Raw genomic sequence first — 14,319 nt, 5'->3', positions numbered from 1 at the left:
AACTCACATGTCTGATTTTCTTCCACAGGAAGTGAAGGCAGCAGAAGCCCTGCCCTGTGAGGAGGACACAGTCTGCACTGAGGGTGGAGACACAGACAGCAGCAGCACAGGGTGGAGGTAAGACCACACACTTTGTTTGGATGAGCTCAACTTGTTCAACAAGTGTCTGAGCTGTGAGACGGACGGTCACATTACGTTTCATATGCCAGATGAAGATGAGTCTTGTTCCACTTGCTTCTTTGTGTCTGAGCACAGAGGGTCGTCACAGAGTGAAGGGTCAGACTGAGACTCTGGAATAGAAGTGTAGTACAGTTCAATAACAACAGATATAACCAGACTTTTTACTGTTCAATTCTCTTTGATTTTCTGTCTTAATAAAAACTATTGATCATGTGTTTGTTCTTGTTTCAGTGACGCCCCTCTGGTCTGGAGGTTCACTATCTGAGTGAGTCTGTTGATCTGCAGGAGACTGATTACACTGGGTGAGTGTCGGCCTCTGTCCACAGATACAGTCAGACAGTGAATCAGCTGTTCTTCTCCTTTCCTACATGTGTTAATGTGATGATATTGTTCCTGTCTTTTCTTGGTCGTGTTATATAATCTGTAACTCATCTGTGTGTGTGTAGCACACACCATGAGTTATATGTAAAGAAGATTTTTGTGTTTGTCAGCTGTAATTCTGTCAGCAACTCTTTATAGAACCAACAGTCCCACAATCTTTCTAATTAATTAATGAAACTTCACACCTGAGGAGTCGACAGGTCCTTAAACTGAAAGACAGAAGTCTGTTCCACAGGGGAATATTGAACAAGTGCAGCATTAATAACACTTTAAACACTGTTCTTCCAATACTGTGCTAGACTTTTAATATTAAGAGCAAAGATGCAAAACTCAGAGACTTTCTGACAGAATAGAGAAGAAGAGAGAGCTCTACATATCCCAGGCAGCGAAGCAGACTGAACTAATCTCATCTTAAATGACTGGAAAGGAAGAAACTGAACACTGAACACAGGAAGGAAACTGCAGAAGTTATTCTGAAAATGACTAAAAAACAGCTGATATGTAAAAGCAAAAACTGCTGAAATGCAGAAGCAAATAAAAATCTTGCAGGTCAAAGTGTGACAGTGGCAGAGTTGGAAAAGCTGAAGTCAGTGTTGAAGTGAAAATGTTGACTCACGTCAGCTGCTTCAGGAACATGACCAGACAAAAACGTGACATGTAAAACATTGTTTTAATTAAACTGCACAAGAAAGTTGACATGATATATTTTTAATAAAAGCAGAGGTAAGGAGTCACACCTCAGCTCATACAGTGGTATGTAGTGTCCTCTGTGTTGGGGTCCAAATGACCCAGTTAATGTGTAGAGATGAAGTACTGTAGGAAGACTGCAACACCAAAATAAAACAGTCAGTTCAACAGCCAGTGTGTTGTGTCCTGGTGAGGACAGACACGGTCTCAGAGGAGAGGACATGTCAGGGTCAAGGGTCAAGTATCTGATCCAGTCTCTTCCTGTGTTTCCACTGCAGCATCATGTGCTGCTGCTTCCTCCTGCTGCCTGTGCTCACGGTGCTCACTGGGACTGTGGAGCCAGTCGCAGGGTTCAGTAATGGGAAGGTGGGTGTAGCCTGTGGAGACATGGCGCCTCAGCATGGGTACGAGCCCAGTCCAGACCCGCCTCCCTACAGCATCACTGTGGACAAACCCACCTTCAGGCCTGGGGACAACATCACAGGTGAGCTGTTAAACCTCACTTACAGGTGTGGTGACACACATCTCCTCACCTCCCTGTTCTTCATCCACAGTGACTTTGAGAGTGGCCCCCTCCTCCTCCTCCTCCTCCCCGTCCTCCGCTGACCACACATTCTTCAGGGGCTTCCTGATAGAAGCTCGGGATGCTGGGAAACTGGACCTGCCTGCAGTGGGATTCTTCATCCTGACTGACCCTCGTCAGTCCCAGCTGCTGCAGTGTGGCCACACTCAGGTAAACCTCAAACTTATGATCAATCTTATCTTCATCGTCATGGTGATATGAACTCGTGATGAATTACAAACAATCATTTTATTTACACACGCCACGCTTGTCAAGGCAAAATGAACCGAAAAAAATAATGTTGGGCTGCAGCCACACACACACACACACACACACACACACACACTCATTAAACACATGATGCAGCTCCTCATACCTGAACACAGTAAATAATAATTATGAGGTGAACAGGAGGTTCAGTACAATGCCACAGTCTCACCACTCTCTGATTGACATGTTCATAATAATCTCTTTGTGTGTGTGTGTGTGTGTGTGTGTGTGTGTGTGTGTGTAGGGATCTGGACTGAGCCACAATGGAGGCACAAAGAAGACTCAGGTCCAGGCTGTGTGGGAGCCTCCAGACACCCCCCCACAGAAAGTCCAGTTCCTGTGAGTACGCATCACACTGTGTATGATGTCACTGATGATGTCACTGAAATACACACACACACACAGGGTTGTCCTACACACAGCAGAACAGCTGCGTATCTGAAGGTGTGTTTGATTTGTTGTTGCAGTGTGACGGTGGTGCATGACTATAAGGTGTACTGGGTGAGGATTGCAGGTCCTGTGGTGTCTCTGAGAGGAGCCACCGCAGCTCCGCCCACCGCAGCTCCGCCCACCGCTGCTCCGCCCACCACTGCTCCACACACCCCTGTTCCCGCTGAAACCACCAGCCCTGCTGCTCTGTCCTCACCGGTCAGTGTCTGACGTCATCACATCATGATTGGAGAGCTCACCTACTGAAACTGTTATAGATATGATCAAATACAAGACGAAATAATCCAAAATACAGCCTCAAAATGGACGTAAGCTTCCCTCTGTCCATCTGCTCCTGCACATCATCAGGGTTTTACCTGTCCGGGTTCAGAGACCTCTGTCTCCGAGGTGTCTACCTGGACCCAGGTGGATGGAGTTCAGTTTATGGTGCACACAGCTTTTAAATCATCCATCACATCTTTGCAGAAACTACGTCCCTGTCACTCTAGATAAAACCCAGGGGCCAGTTGCACAAAACACCTTAGGTTTTCTACTTAAGCCTGACACTTAAGGTGTAATTTCTCCTCAGCTGAGGGAGGTACTTAAGGGTGTTGCACAGAATCTCCTAAAAGGTTTCCTTTGATAAGGAAGAATATTAAGGCATTCACAGCAGTGAAAGAGGTTTTACAGCAGTAGAATTCTACAGTTTCCATGGAGACTGTTTGTTTTCTGGCATTAACGTCTCACCTGTATCGTCTCACAGAAATCCATTCCTCTGGTTGAGGCTCCATCAGGTTCAAACTCTTGTTGGGACGTTCCTCCTCTTCATCTCTCACCATGAACTCAGACATGTTGAGTTCAGAGACGATCAGAGGAACCTGAAGGTTTCTCTTTAGTTCGGTCTCTAAGGTCTTTTACAGTTTAATGACTTTAAGTGTTTCCTTAAGTATCAGACTGAGATCAGGAGAAACCTTAAATACTTAAGTGAATATATTAAGGAATCCTTAGGGAGAAGACTTAAGGGTGTTTTGTGCAACAGGTTTTATTTTAAGGAAACTTTAACTCAGAAGGAAAATCTTACCTTAAGGTGTTCAGTGCAGCTGACCTCTGACCTCACACATTATCCAGAATCTCACCTTTTCTCTTGCTCCTCCTCAGTTTAGCTCGGGGGGGTGTGGCCTCAGTAAGTCCTGCCTCAGAGACCCAGTGGGCTGTCACCCAGAGTCAGACCCCGGCTGTTTCTTCCTGTCCTTCACCGCGGATGGAGCAGGACGGAGCGTGATGTTTGAAGTCAGTGGTCCAGCGGAGGGTTACGTGTCCTTCGCTCTGTCTCTGGATAAATGGATGGTGAGTTTATTTCTTGAAGTTAACACCAAGAAGTGGCGGCTCCTGTTTGTTAGCTTCATATCTCAGAGCCACTCTAACCATGTCTTCACACCTGTCTGTGAAACCGCTCACATCACCCACAGGGAAGAGGTCAAAGGTCATCCTCCAGGAGTCAGTGGACAGTCAGAGAGCATCTTATTTATATAATCACCTGTCATCAGGTGACTTCAGACCACAGACCCACACATCTTCTCTTGCTGTTTATTCTTGTGATGTAAACAGAGATTCTTCAGTGTGTTAATATCTTAGAAATGGAAAATGATCAATTATACCACTGATTTGTAACTGCTAATTAACTCTGAAGGAAACACAATTGTGACTGAGTAACACTTTGTATTAACAGACTGAGAACATGTTGTTCATTTACATATCTGTTGAAGGTGTTTGTTATAAATCTCCACCTGCAGTGGCTCCACCTCATGCAGCTGTTCCCTGGTTCTGTTCAGAGCCTTTCTCAAAGAGTGCAGCAAATCAAACATCAGGATTTAAATGTCGTGCTCAGTGTTTGTCAAACTGTCTGAGTGAGCGTAAAGCCCTCTGTGAGAAGTGTATATGTGTTGTTTTCTGTATTAAACCAACTGTACAGTGACACTGTGAACGGATGCAGTTTCACAGTTTATGTTTTAAGACTTCCGTCTGGTGAGTGTTTGAAAGGAAATGTGATGAAGCTAACAGTTAGCTGAGCTGGATGTCAGCAGTCATCAGCCTGTTAATTACCACTGACCACAGAGCAGGGGATGGAGCGGGGGATTCAGACCGGGTCAGTCAGAGAAAATCAAATGACCAGAACACGACAGGCGAGTGTGAACTGTTCTCACATGTGATATAGTGTTTTACTAGTAATGTCGTCACCAGACCGAGACTCGTGGTGCGTTTGATGACATCCAGCAGTGTTCAAATGTGTGTGATCATTTTAATGCTAGCACCACCTGTCGCTGCGCAGTGGGTGAAGCGCAGAGGTTCTGCTCTAAGTCGAGGCGGCCTGAGAAGTGAGTGGTTAGGGTGCCGATCTGACTCCTGGTCACCTGGTCACCTGGACACTTTACAGCATCTCGTTCAAAAACACCTGTCCCAGGTGACCTCTTTGTTCTGCCTCAGTACCACTGCAGTGGTAGGCCGGTTGGTCTGTGAGTTTTATTTTAGTGGTGACTGGGTTAGAGAAAGATCCTGGTTTCATACTGAAACATTCAGTGACTTCAGATGAGACTCACCTGGACTGTCTCGCTGTGACTGAACATAAGAGAGTAAGAGAGTAATGAACATGTGACATATGAGACGGTTACAGTGATAAACAAGTTAACGAGCTGCAGATGTAAATAAATGTTTCTGTCCTTCAGGGCGATGATGACGTTTATCTGTGTGTCAGTGATGGAGGCGGAGTTTCCATCAGCGCTGCTCACGTCTCTGGACGAACACCCCCTGAGCTGGAAACAGAGGTACACTCTCACACTCTTCATCTTCACCATCTTCATCATGCATTTCAGTGGCTGTGAGTCTTGTCCTCTCTGTCTCCAGGATGCTGTGTGGGGTCGGGCCTGGAGACTGGCAGACGGGGTCATCCAGTGTCGTTTCCATAGAAACATCCTCCTACAGAATAGGTTCGACTTAAACCAGAGCTACTTCCTGTTTCTGGCTCATGGTCGATCTCACCGAGGTAAGACAGCAGGAAGTGGTCAATATTAAATTAATAATTAAATAATTACATGAAAATATAAATCAAACAATAATTTGTGAAATAATTTAAGAAATGATTAAAACTCAGGCTGGAGTTTAAGGAACAGAACAGGAAGGTTTTATAACTTGCCAACACACGTTAAATGTTTTTACAGATGAAACAAAACAAACTGATCCTGACATTTTTATTTCAAACTTACTTTTTCAAAGTTTATTTTTCCCCAATAACACTTTTATTTCATGTCAAGTTTCATTTTATAATGTCACGTCACACGTGTTTGTGTGTGTGTGTGTGTGTGTGTGTGTGTATGTGTATATATATACACACACACACACATAGTGTGACTCCTTGTGTTCTGCTGTGTTCTGTTGTTGTCATGGAAACACTTTGAAGTGTGAGGTTCACTGCTCAGGTGGTGAGTGTTTCCACTGAGTCACATCACTGAGAATAGCTCACGTTACTTCCTCTTCAGCTGGAACAGAGGTGTAATCTGCTGTAAACTCTGTCCTCCTCAGGTCTGATCCACAGACACCACCATCAGCCGCTCATCTCCACCAATCAGAAGGTGATCACTGGACGTCCCGAGGATCTGATTGGCTCCCGCTCCCCGCTGCTCATCAAGGTCCATGGTGGGTTTACAAACTCCTTCTTACATATGGTTCCTGTGTAGTCTGTGGACATTATATCATATATATATATACATCATGTGTTGGACTGAAACTCTATAGATGTAAAGATGAAGGCTGCGCTGCCACGCTGACAAACCACACAACGAACAGCAACACATACTGCAGAGCTTAAACTGTAGCAGGGATGAAATGCTTATTCATCCATTCATCCATTTACTCATCGGTCATGCTGCTGTTTCTCAGATCAAGGATGAACTTTCAAGCTTAATAAACGTAATTTAATTAATTTAATTGCAGTATCAGGTAAATGAAGTAACAAGCACTCCTCATTCAGAGGCTTCGTTCATAAGATTTTATTTTATATTTAATGACTGTTTCAGGGTCACATGTTTTTAGTTTTAAGTATCAGGCCACAGTGTTTGTTGGACCCCGGTCTCAGCTGTGACCCACCTGATGTTGTTGAAACAGGTGAGTTGAGTTTGGGTTTCACTCTGGACAAACACATGATCCCTCCAGGCAGGAAGTGAACATCTGTGAGAACAAGCGGGTGTAATATATTACTCTATGTTTGCACACAGAGCGTCATGAGACTGACTCACACTGAGGTCGCTAACACGTCTCATTACGTATCTACATTTGTGTCTGTAAGAGTAAATCTGAACCCGTCAGTTCTGACCAGGGATGGATACAGACTCCTCCAGCACCTGTGCTGTGTGTGCAGGTGTGCTGATGCTGACTGTCTGGATGTGGACGGTGAACACGGCCGTCTTCGTCGCTCGCCACTACAAACACTGCTGGCCTGACACCACCGTGCTGGGACAAAGACTCTGGTTTCAGGTGAGAACACCGACACGTCTCCGTCCTCTGAGACATTTCACTGACTGAATAATCCATCAGTTTAATAATCAGGTTCTGAGTTCGCTGCTCTGGGGTCCGTTTCCATGGTGACCAACGTTGGTTCGAACCACAGTGTTTGTAGATGTGTCCGGCCTGTCACAGCTTTGTAATATCACACCTAAACAACAACAATAAGTATTATAATTGTTGTTGTTATAAATAAAAATGGCAATAATCATAATAATATTGGTAATACACTAGAAGAAGAACTATTAGCTGAGCTATTATAATGCATGTAGTGAAGCAGGCTCTGTAGAGTAGTGTCACATGGGTCTGGGTTTGAATCCCGGGCCTGGAAGTACAATACCAGTGATCCAGTCTTCATCAGGCCCCTCCCCCTCTCCTCCTCTCTGCAGCTCCATCGGACCATGATGCTCTTGGCTGTGGTCCTAACTAGTGTGGCCTTCACGCTGCCTTTCATATACAGGAGGGGATGGAGCGAGGTAAGTGTATGTGTGTGTGTGTGTCCGTGTGTGTGTGTGTGCGTGTGTGTGCGTGTGTGTGCGTGTGTGTGCGTGTGTGTGCGTGTGTGTGCGTGTGTGTGCGTGTGTGTGCGTGTGTGTGCGTGTGTGTGCGTGTGTGTGCGTGTGTGTGCGTGTGTGTGTGTGTACCCCCTCCATGCTCGTCCACCTGTCCCTCCATCTGTCTCACCGGCTCTGAAGCTGGTGCTGTGTGTTTGAGTCAGTCCCACAACAACAACAACTCATTGTGTTGTCACGGCCTGTTCTTGTGTTGATGGATCAGACTGTGTGTGTGTGTGTGTGTGTGTGTGTGTGTGTGTGTGTGTGTTTGTACTTGTAGAAACTTTGCAGCAGCAGATTCTCCTGCTGGGATAAAGAGACTCTTCTGTGTTTCCTGTGGAGCGTCTCTCAGAGCAACATGTCGGCTTTGCTCTCTAAAATGTGGTTATCCAGCAGCTCCTCATATTTCTCTGTATGTTTATCTTTGAAAGAGGCTGAGCCCTTTTCATTTTAAAGACCCCCCCCCAGGACAGGCTTTACAGGCTGTACATTGGTACGCCTGTAATGGTGCATTCACACATGATTTTCCAGCCAGTGAACGACATGCTGACGGTCTCCACTGTTTGAGTCTGTGTGTGTGACATTAGATAAACACCTTATTTGTTCTTTTAGAGACACAGCAGGACGAGGCAGATTCATCTGTATAGCCTCAAACTCAGAGGTCACTGAATGTGCTTAACAGAAACAAAAGAAGCATAACATAGAAGTGAGGAGCATAATGAGGAAACAGTATAAAACACAGTGTAAAGCAGATTATATCTAATTGAAGTGCCGGATTAAAAGATTAAATGAAGGCAGTTTTTATCTTCGGTTGGGCAGAGATGATTAGATCCATTGCGAACTGCTTCCAGCAGGGGGCAGCACAGTGGCTGATTTGACCCTGTTTAGTTTCTGCTTTACATGTTTATTTCCAAATGATGCACTTCTCTGTGAGCTTGTGCTTTGAGCTAAATGCTACATGCTCACATTGACAATGCTGACATGTTGTGGTTAACACGCGTTAAACATGAGTCATCTTAGTTCAGTATCACAGCATGTTCCTCCAGACGTGTTTTAACTCTGTGAAATCCTCTGATTCATATTTAGTTCAACATGTTTCACACATTAAACTGGGTCTGAAGCTCGTCTCCTCTCACTTCCTGGTTGATAAACCTGGATCAGGCCTGTAGCCCCGCCCACCACCTGCTGGCTCCAGGTGGACAGGTGAAAGAGCAGAGAGCATCAAGATGGTGAGAGGAGGAAACATCAGAGAGACTCAGCCACATGTTTGAGCCTCAGTCAGACCCAGACTCAGAGGAGGAGTCTGAGACCAGAACCAGAGACTAGCAGACGGGTCTGTGTGTGTGTGTGTGTGTGTGTGTGTGTGTGTGTGTGTGTGTGTGTGTGTGTGTGTGTGTGTGTGTGTGTGTGTGTGTGTGTGTGTGTGTGTGTGTGTGTGGGTGTGTGAGTGTGTGGGTGTGTGTGTGTGTGTGTGTGTGTGTGTGTGTGTGTGTGTGTGTGACTCACCACTGTTGAATCCTGACTCACCACAGAAGCTTTAGATGTCAGGACTGTACCTCTGAACACTCTACCTGCAGCTTCCTCCACCTGCTCAGACATAATGAGTCTGTTGGACGTGGAGCTGCAGCAGGTAGAGGGAGGAACAGCAGCACAGGCTGGAGAATCTGAGTCAGGCTCAAAGAGTTCAAATCAAGTTTGAGCTTTAAAGAAGAAGTGTTCAGATATGAAGTCCAACACGTCTGACTGCTACGTGTCAATACGGACACCAAGGCAAAGATTCACCCGCTAAACTCTTAAATATCCACTTAAGATTTCAATTAAGGTTCTTCACATGTTTAAATTCTTTATTGTAGGGCAGCAGTTTATATTTACACAACGTACATCAGGAAAAGGCCGTCCACAGTTTTTCATACTTTAAGAGCTTTGAACAGTTTGGTGCAATAAATAAATAAAATAAATCATTAGGTCAGATTAAAATAACATTACAGGGACAATCATTTAATACTTCACCTTACTTTCCTCTTCGTCCAGTTTATTAAATTCAGTTTTCCTCAGAGAGAGAAGGTGGTTCTTGACATTTATAAAAGAATGTTTTTCCATTTTATAAGAAGTTTAAATTCAAAACATGTTTTTTTTTTTTTTTTTTTTTTATGGCTTCAATCATCAAATGGAAATATTCCAGACGTTCAGCCTTTTACATTTGGTATCAGTGGAAGAAATTTAGATTTAAATGATGATAAATATGAGCCTGCATTTAATAAACTTGTAAGAATTAGAGTTAAGAATGATACTAAGAGTCAAGTCGGAGTCGAGTCCTGGTTTGAACTCCTAAATATCACATGTTTGATATTAATCAGGACGGCCTCCATGAGTCTGTGAGCAGATTATCACATCACCAGATAATCTGGGCTGAACATCAGAACTGAACCAGGTCCAGGACCAGATTTCTCGGGGGGGGGGGGCTGAGACAGGATTAAATCAGACCAAACCTCCCCCAGTCTGAGCTCAGCTTCAGGAGTAAAAGACCTCATCACTGAAAGTGAAGAAAAAGATCAAGAGTCTTAATTTGTGATTATAGAGAAGAGCTCAGATGATCACATGACTGCCACATGTACAGTTCATGTACAGAGCATTCAGAAAGTCTTCAGACCCCTGATGATTTTACATGTTGGTGTGTTGCAGCCTGTTAACATAAGAGATAATATTTTCCCCTCTTCAGTCTGCACTCAATAGACCACAGTGACAACGTGAAGACATTTAGCAAATACTATTTAAGACTTTAATACTATTAAAAACTTAAAACTCACATTGACAGAAGTTTTCAGACACTTTACTACGACACTTCAGGTTCCTCCATCTGAGGTGTTTCTACTGTATACCTTGACTGGAGTCCACCTGTGGTAAAGTCAGCTGTCTATATCAGGTCATATAGAACCACACCTGTCTATATCAGGTGGAAACCATGAGGAGGAAGGCGCTGCTGCAGAGCTCAGAGACAGGATAGACACTTTCTGAATGATTTCACTCTGTCTCACTCTTCATTCAAGTCCTGGTATTTCACCACTAATTATTATTATCATCATTATTATTATAACTGTTATTCCGTAAAAACAAAAATTCCCAGCAGCAATGAACACATTAAATCTAGTTTTAATATCAAGTGGCCTGTAGGTGTCTGTGTTTCCCTGTGACAACATCAGGACGCACCGACTCAGTCCGCCACCTGTGAATCATGAATTACTGTTCCAGCAACACTACATGTTACTGGAGGCAGAGGAATGTAGCTCAGCTGTTTTCTCGCTCTCACTTTAATACAGACTTATATGTGTGTGTGGACACTGTGTCTGCTTACATCACTTGTACCATCTACCTCAGTCTCAGGAGAGTCAGCGTGGCAGAGTGAGGGAGAATGACGTCATAGTGTTTTCTGGTGCTCAGACATTAACTTTAAACGTCAGGATTTTTCAGACACAGACTGATGTTCTGTGCTCGCTGTCTGCCTACAGAGTTAAGTGTTTGTGACCACAGGAGTTTTTACTGAGGCAGATTCACTGACGTCACTCACTGATGCAAAACACAATAGTGAATGGTGTGTTTCCATTAAGTGATCTCATTCCAATTAAACATGAGGACAGATTTCCAGCTGTCTGCCTCTCTGAAAAACAGCCTCATGAGAGTGTAGACATTTATTTTAATTCCCATGTTTCCATCTTAGTTCACTACGTCAAGTTACGTATTCAGCAGGTTAATGGAAAACTGCATACATATATATGAAAATAATAACTACAGGTATTATTACATCCATGTATTTCCATGTCATGCCAGTTATGAAATCTCTATATTTTACTTGCATATTTTCTTTCTGTTGCTGCTTGTTATTAAAGAGGATGTTAAACCTGGTGAACTTTAGTTACCTCAGTGGAGGAACAGCTGATAAAATGATGAAAATAATGATGATTATAATGACAATGCTGCTGCTGATGGTAATAATGATATAGTAATATAATAACAATAACACACTGAAACACAGAGAACCAGCAGGAAAACATAAATAAGTAAGAAGATGCATTGAATTGTTTTAATTGAATGAAAGACTTGAATCACAGTCTGTCCCTTTAAACACAGTCAGAAACTATTGAAACCTGCTGAATCAGTTTATTGTTGGTCTGTTGTGTGTAAACATCAGTTTTCAGATCACTGACCTCCTGTATTTACTGTAACTGATGAGGGATTATCAGCATCATCAGCTGTTCAGTGTCAGTTTGACCAAATGATCTGATCACCTGTCGGCTCGTTAACAACCTGTCTGATGATCAGCTGATAGAGGCGATTGATGAAGACTGAAATCATTCACTGCTCCTCTTCCTCTCTGCTTCCTCCTCTCTCAGGGTGCCGGCTCTCACCCTTACATAGGCTGCGCTGTCATGGCTCTGTGTGTCATCCAGCCAATTATGGCGGTTCTCAGACCGGTGCCAGAGTCCCCCAGGTAAGACCTCAGACCAGATTTTAATAACTCCCTGACTCGCTCATCACTGTCTCCAGTAAGTGGATTTGATCTGTGAGAAAACCCATCCATGTGAACTGATCCAGGTCCTGTCTCTTCACTGCAGGAGGATCATCTTCAGCTGGCTGCACTCTGGAGCCGGCACAGCTGCACAGATACTCTCCAGTAAGATGACGATCAGTGTTTCTGCTGCTACTGCTCACAGTGTGGACCATGACGCGAAGACGTGTTTACATATCCATGAAGTGACCAGAGCAAAATTCAGTTGTTCTCAACACACATAATCCCAGTGTCCCAGCAGAACCTCACACTGTAGACTTACATCAGACTGCTCATACACTGATTGTGTCAAAATGAATTCTTCAGTGAGATCTAAATCAGTCACACTAACACTGATGAGACTTCACTGAAGTAAGTTCATCGTTTATGGAGAAACTACTTTGTTTGAGTGAAAGTGACTGAAATGCTGATAAAGTAAGAAACAATTTTAATTAAATCAGCAGTAAGATCAAATTATTGAAGTCATTCATTGAAGGTGGTAGCTCAGGTTATCTGACATGGGGTGGTGTGAGGTTCTGATCCACAGTCAGTGTTTGATCTGCAGTAGATTTAGAGACGCAGCAGGAGCACCGGGACACAGCTGAGAGATGAGCTGCAGAGAAACATGTTTTACACACTTTAAAAATACAAACAGGAAAAAATAATGTATGTTATAATATATTTTTACCTCTTTATCTGCCATCAAACATCTTTCCTTTGGAACTATTTTTTCAACTTGTTGGACTACCGTATTCCTACGCACAGGCACACCCACGCTTAGCTCTGTCTGACTCAAACAGCTGATCTGCGGAGTGATACAGCGCGCTGTAGTCATGTGTATATATACCTATAGTTTAGTCTTTAGGATAAACCCCTCGAGATGAACCGTCTAACATAAACCATCTACATAAAATCTACTGTCTTGTGTTCTGTGTAAAGAAATCAAATCATCTGAAGCATGAACAATTATTCTCTAGACAGGAAGTCACACCATATTTAAACATGTGGAATGATGTTAGTTGCACTTGTGCGTAGGAATACAGTCGATCAACGGTTGAAAAAAAACGGTTCCAAAGTAAAGTGCTGTTTGACTGAAGATAAAGAGGTGAGAATATTGAAAGTAAAGGGACACTGCAACTGATATTAGTTCTTCTTCTCTGGATATTTAAGTGTGTAAAACATGTTTCTCTGCAGCTCATCACTCAGCTCCTGCTGCTTCTCTAAATCTACTGCAGGTTAAACACTGACTGGATCAGTAATGACCTGAACTATCACTTTTATATATAATATTGAGTAAACTTAAATGTGTCTTGTTCACTAAGAAACACAATACAGTGCATTTATGAAAACTTTATTTTAAATGACATAACAGTAATTCAATTCAACAGTTCAAACATTTTCCATCCTAAAAAATATCTTAATGCATTTTGTCAGGTCAGACCTTCACCTCTACTGCACTCAGGTTCAGCATCACCTGTAGAATAAAGTTTAAGGACACAGTTCATACTGTGGATTAGATCAGACAGGAAGTACGTGGTTTGAGTCCAGATCAGGCTCTGACTGGTCCTCTCTCCCCCCAGCGGTGTGTGTGTTCCTGGGTGCTGCTCAGCAGGCGCTGCTGTTACCCAGTCCCTGGTCTCCCTCAGTGCTGACTGCCTGGCTGCTGTGGATCCTGCTGGCAGAGCTGCTGCTGCTGGTCCACAGAAGAAGAGGTACTACAGTCTGACATACTACAACCCAGTGTTACTGTATGACAGAGTTGATCTAAGATGAACTCATGTTAACACATCAGTTCATTCATCACCTCAACATATGCAGCCATACCACCAGTGGACTCCTCCACACACACTTTAATGTTCTCTCCTGCTGCTGTGGATTAGTTTTTAATGCCTGCAGTAAACAGCTGGTTATTGCCTGTTGGTTTCAATTAGCAGTGAGTGCTGCTGCTGCTGCTGCAGCAACGCAATCAATTGTTCTGTTCCAGCACATTACGACTAAAACCAAAAAATAATTATGATTATTCTGTTATTCTGTTTGTTTATTTGTGTGTGTGTGTGAGTGTGAGAGAGAGTGTGAGAGAGTGTGTGTGAGAGAGGTAGGTGTATTCATGTGGGAGTGAGTGTGAATACTAAATAGCTTGGAAATGTCACCCATCTGTA

At 43.6% G+C, this 14,319-nt stretch overlaps 1 protein-coding gene across 1 annotated transcript in view; it reads left to right on the top strand.

The window, feature by feature from the left end:
* The first annotated feature begins 86 nt into the window (after nt 1–86).
* frrs1 (ferric chelate reductase 1) overlaps nt 87–14,319 on the top strand; it is an 18,110-nt gene continuing 3,877 nt past the window's right edge. The window contains exons 1-15 of the mRNA XM_022766770.1: nt 87–117; nt 412–482; nt 1,527–1,732; nt 1,803–1,981; nt 2,325–2,419; nt 2,548–2,728; nt 3,668–3,856; nt 5,233–5,331; nt 5,411–5,549; nt 6,086–6,199; nt 6,921–7,036; nt 7,453–7,539; nt 12,006–12,103; nt 12,228–12,286; nt 13,741–13,872. Coding sequence (XP_022622491.1) covers nt 1,531–1,732; nt 1,803–1,981; nt 2,325–2,419; nt 2,548–2,728; nt 3,668–3,856; nt 5,233–5,331; nt 5,411–5,549; nt 6,086–6,199; nt 6,921–7,036; nt 7,453–7,539; nt 12,006–12,103; nt 12,228–12,286; nt 13,741–13,872 — 1,690 coding nt within the window. The 5' untranslated portion in view covers nt 87–117; nt 412–482; nt 1,527–1,530. The remainder of the gene's footprint in view (nt 118–411; nt 483–1,526; nt 1,733–1,802; nt 1,982–2,324; nt 2,420–2,547; nt 2,729–3,667; nt 3,857–5,232; nt 5,332–5,410; nt 5,550–6,085; nt 6,200–6,920; nt 7,037–7,452; nt 7,540–12,005; nt 12,104–12,227; nt 12,287–13,740; nt 13,873–14,319) is intronic.

Source organism: Seriola dumerili, unplaced genomic scaffold, assembly GCF_002260705.1.
Source record: "Seriola dumerili isolate Sdu_G_001 unplaced genomic scaffold, Sdu_1.0 BDQW01001040.1, whole genome shotgun sequence".
Lineage (NCBI taxonomy): Eukaryota > Metazoa > Chordata > Actinopteri > Carangiformes > Carangidae > Seriola > Seriola dumerili.
Note: the sequence above shows the minus strand (reverse complement) of the source record. Positions and strands in the feature narration are given on the sequence as shown.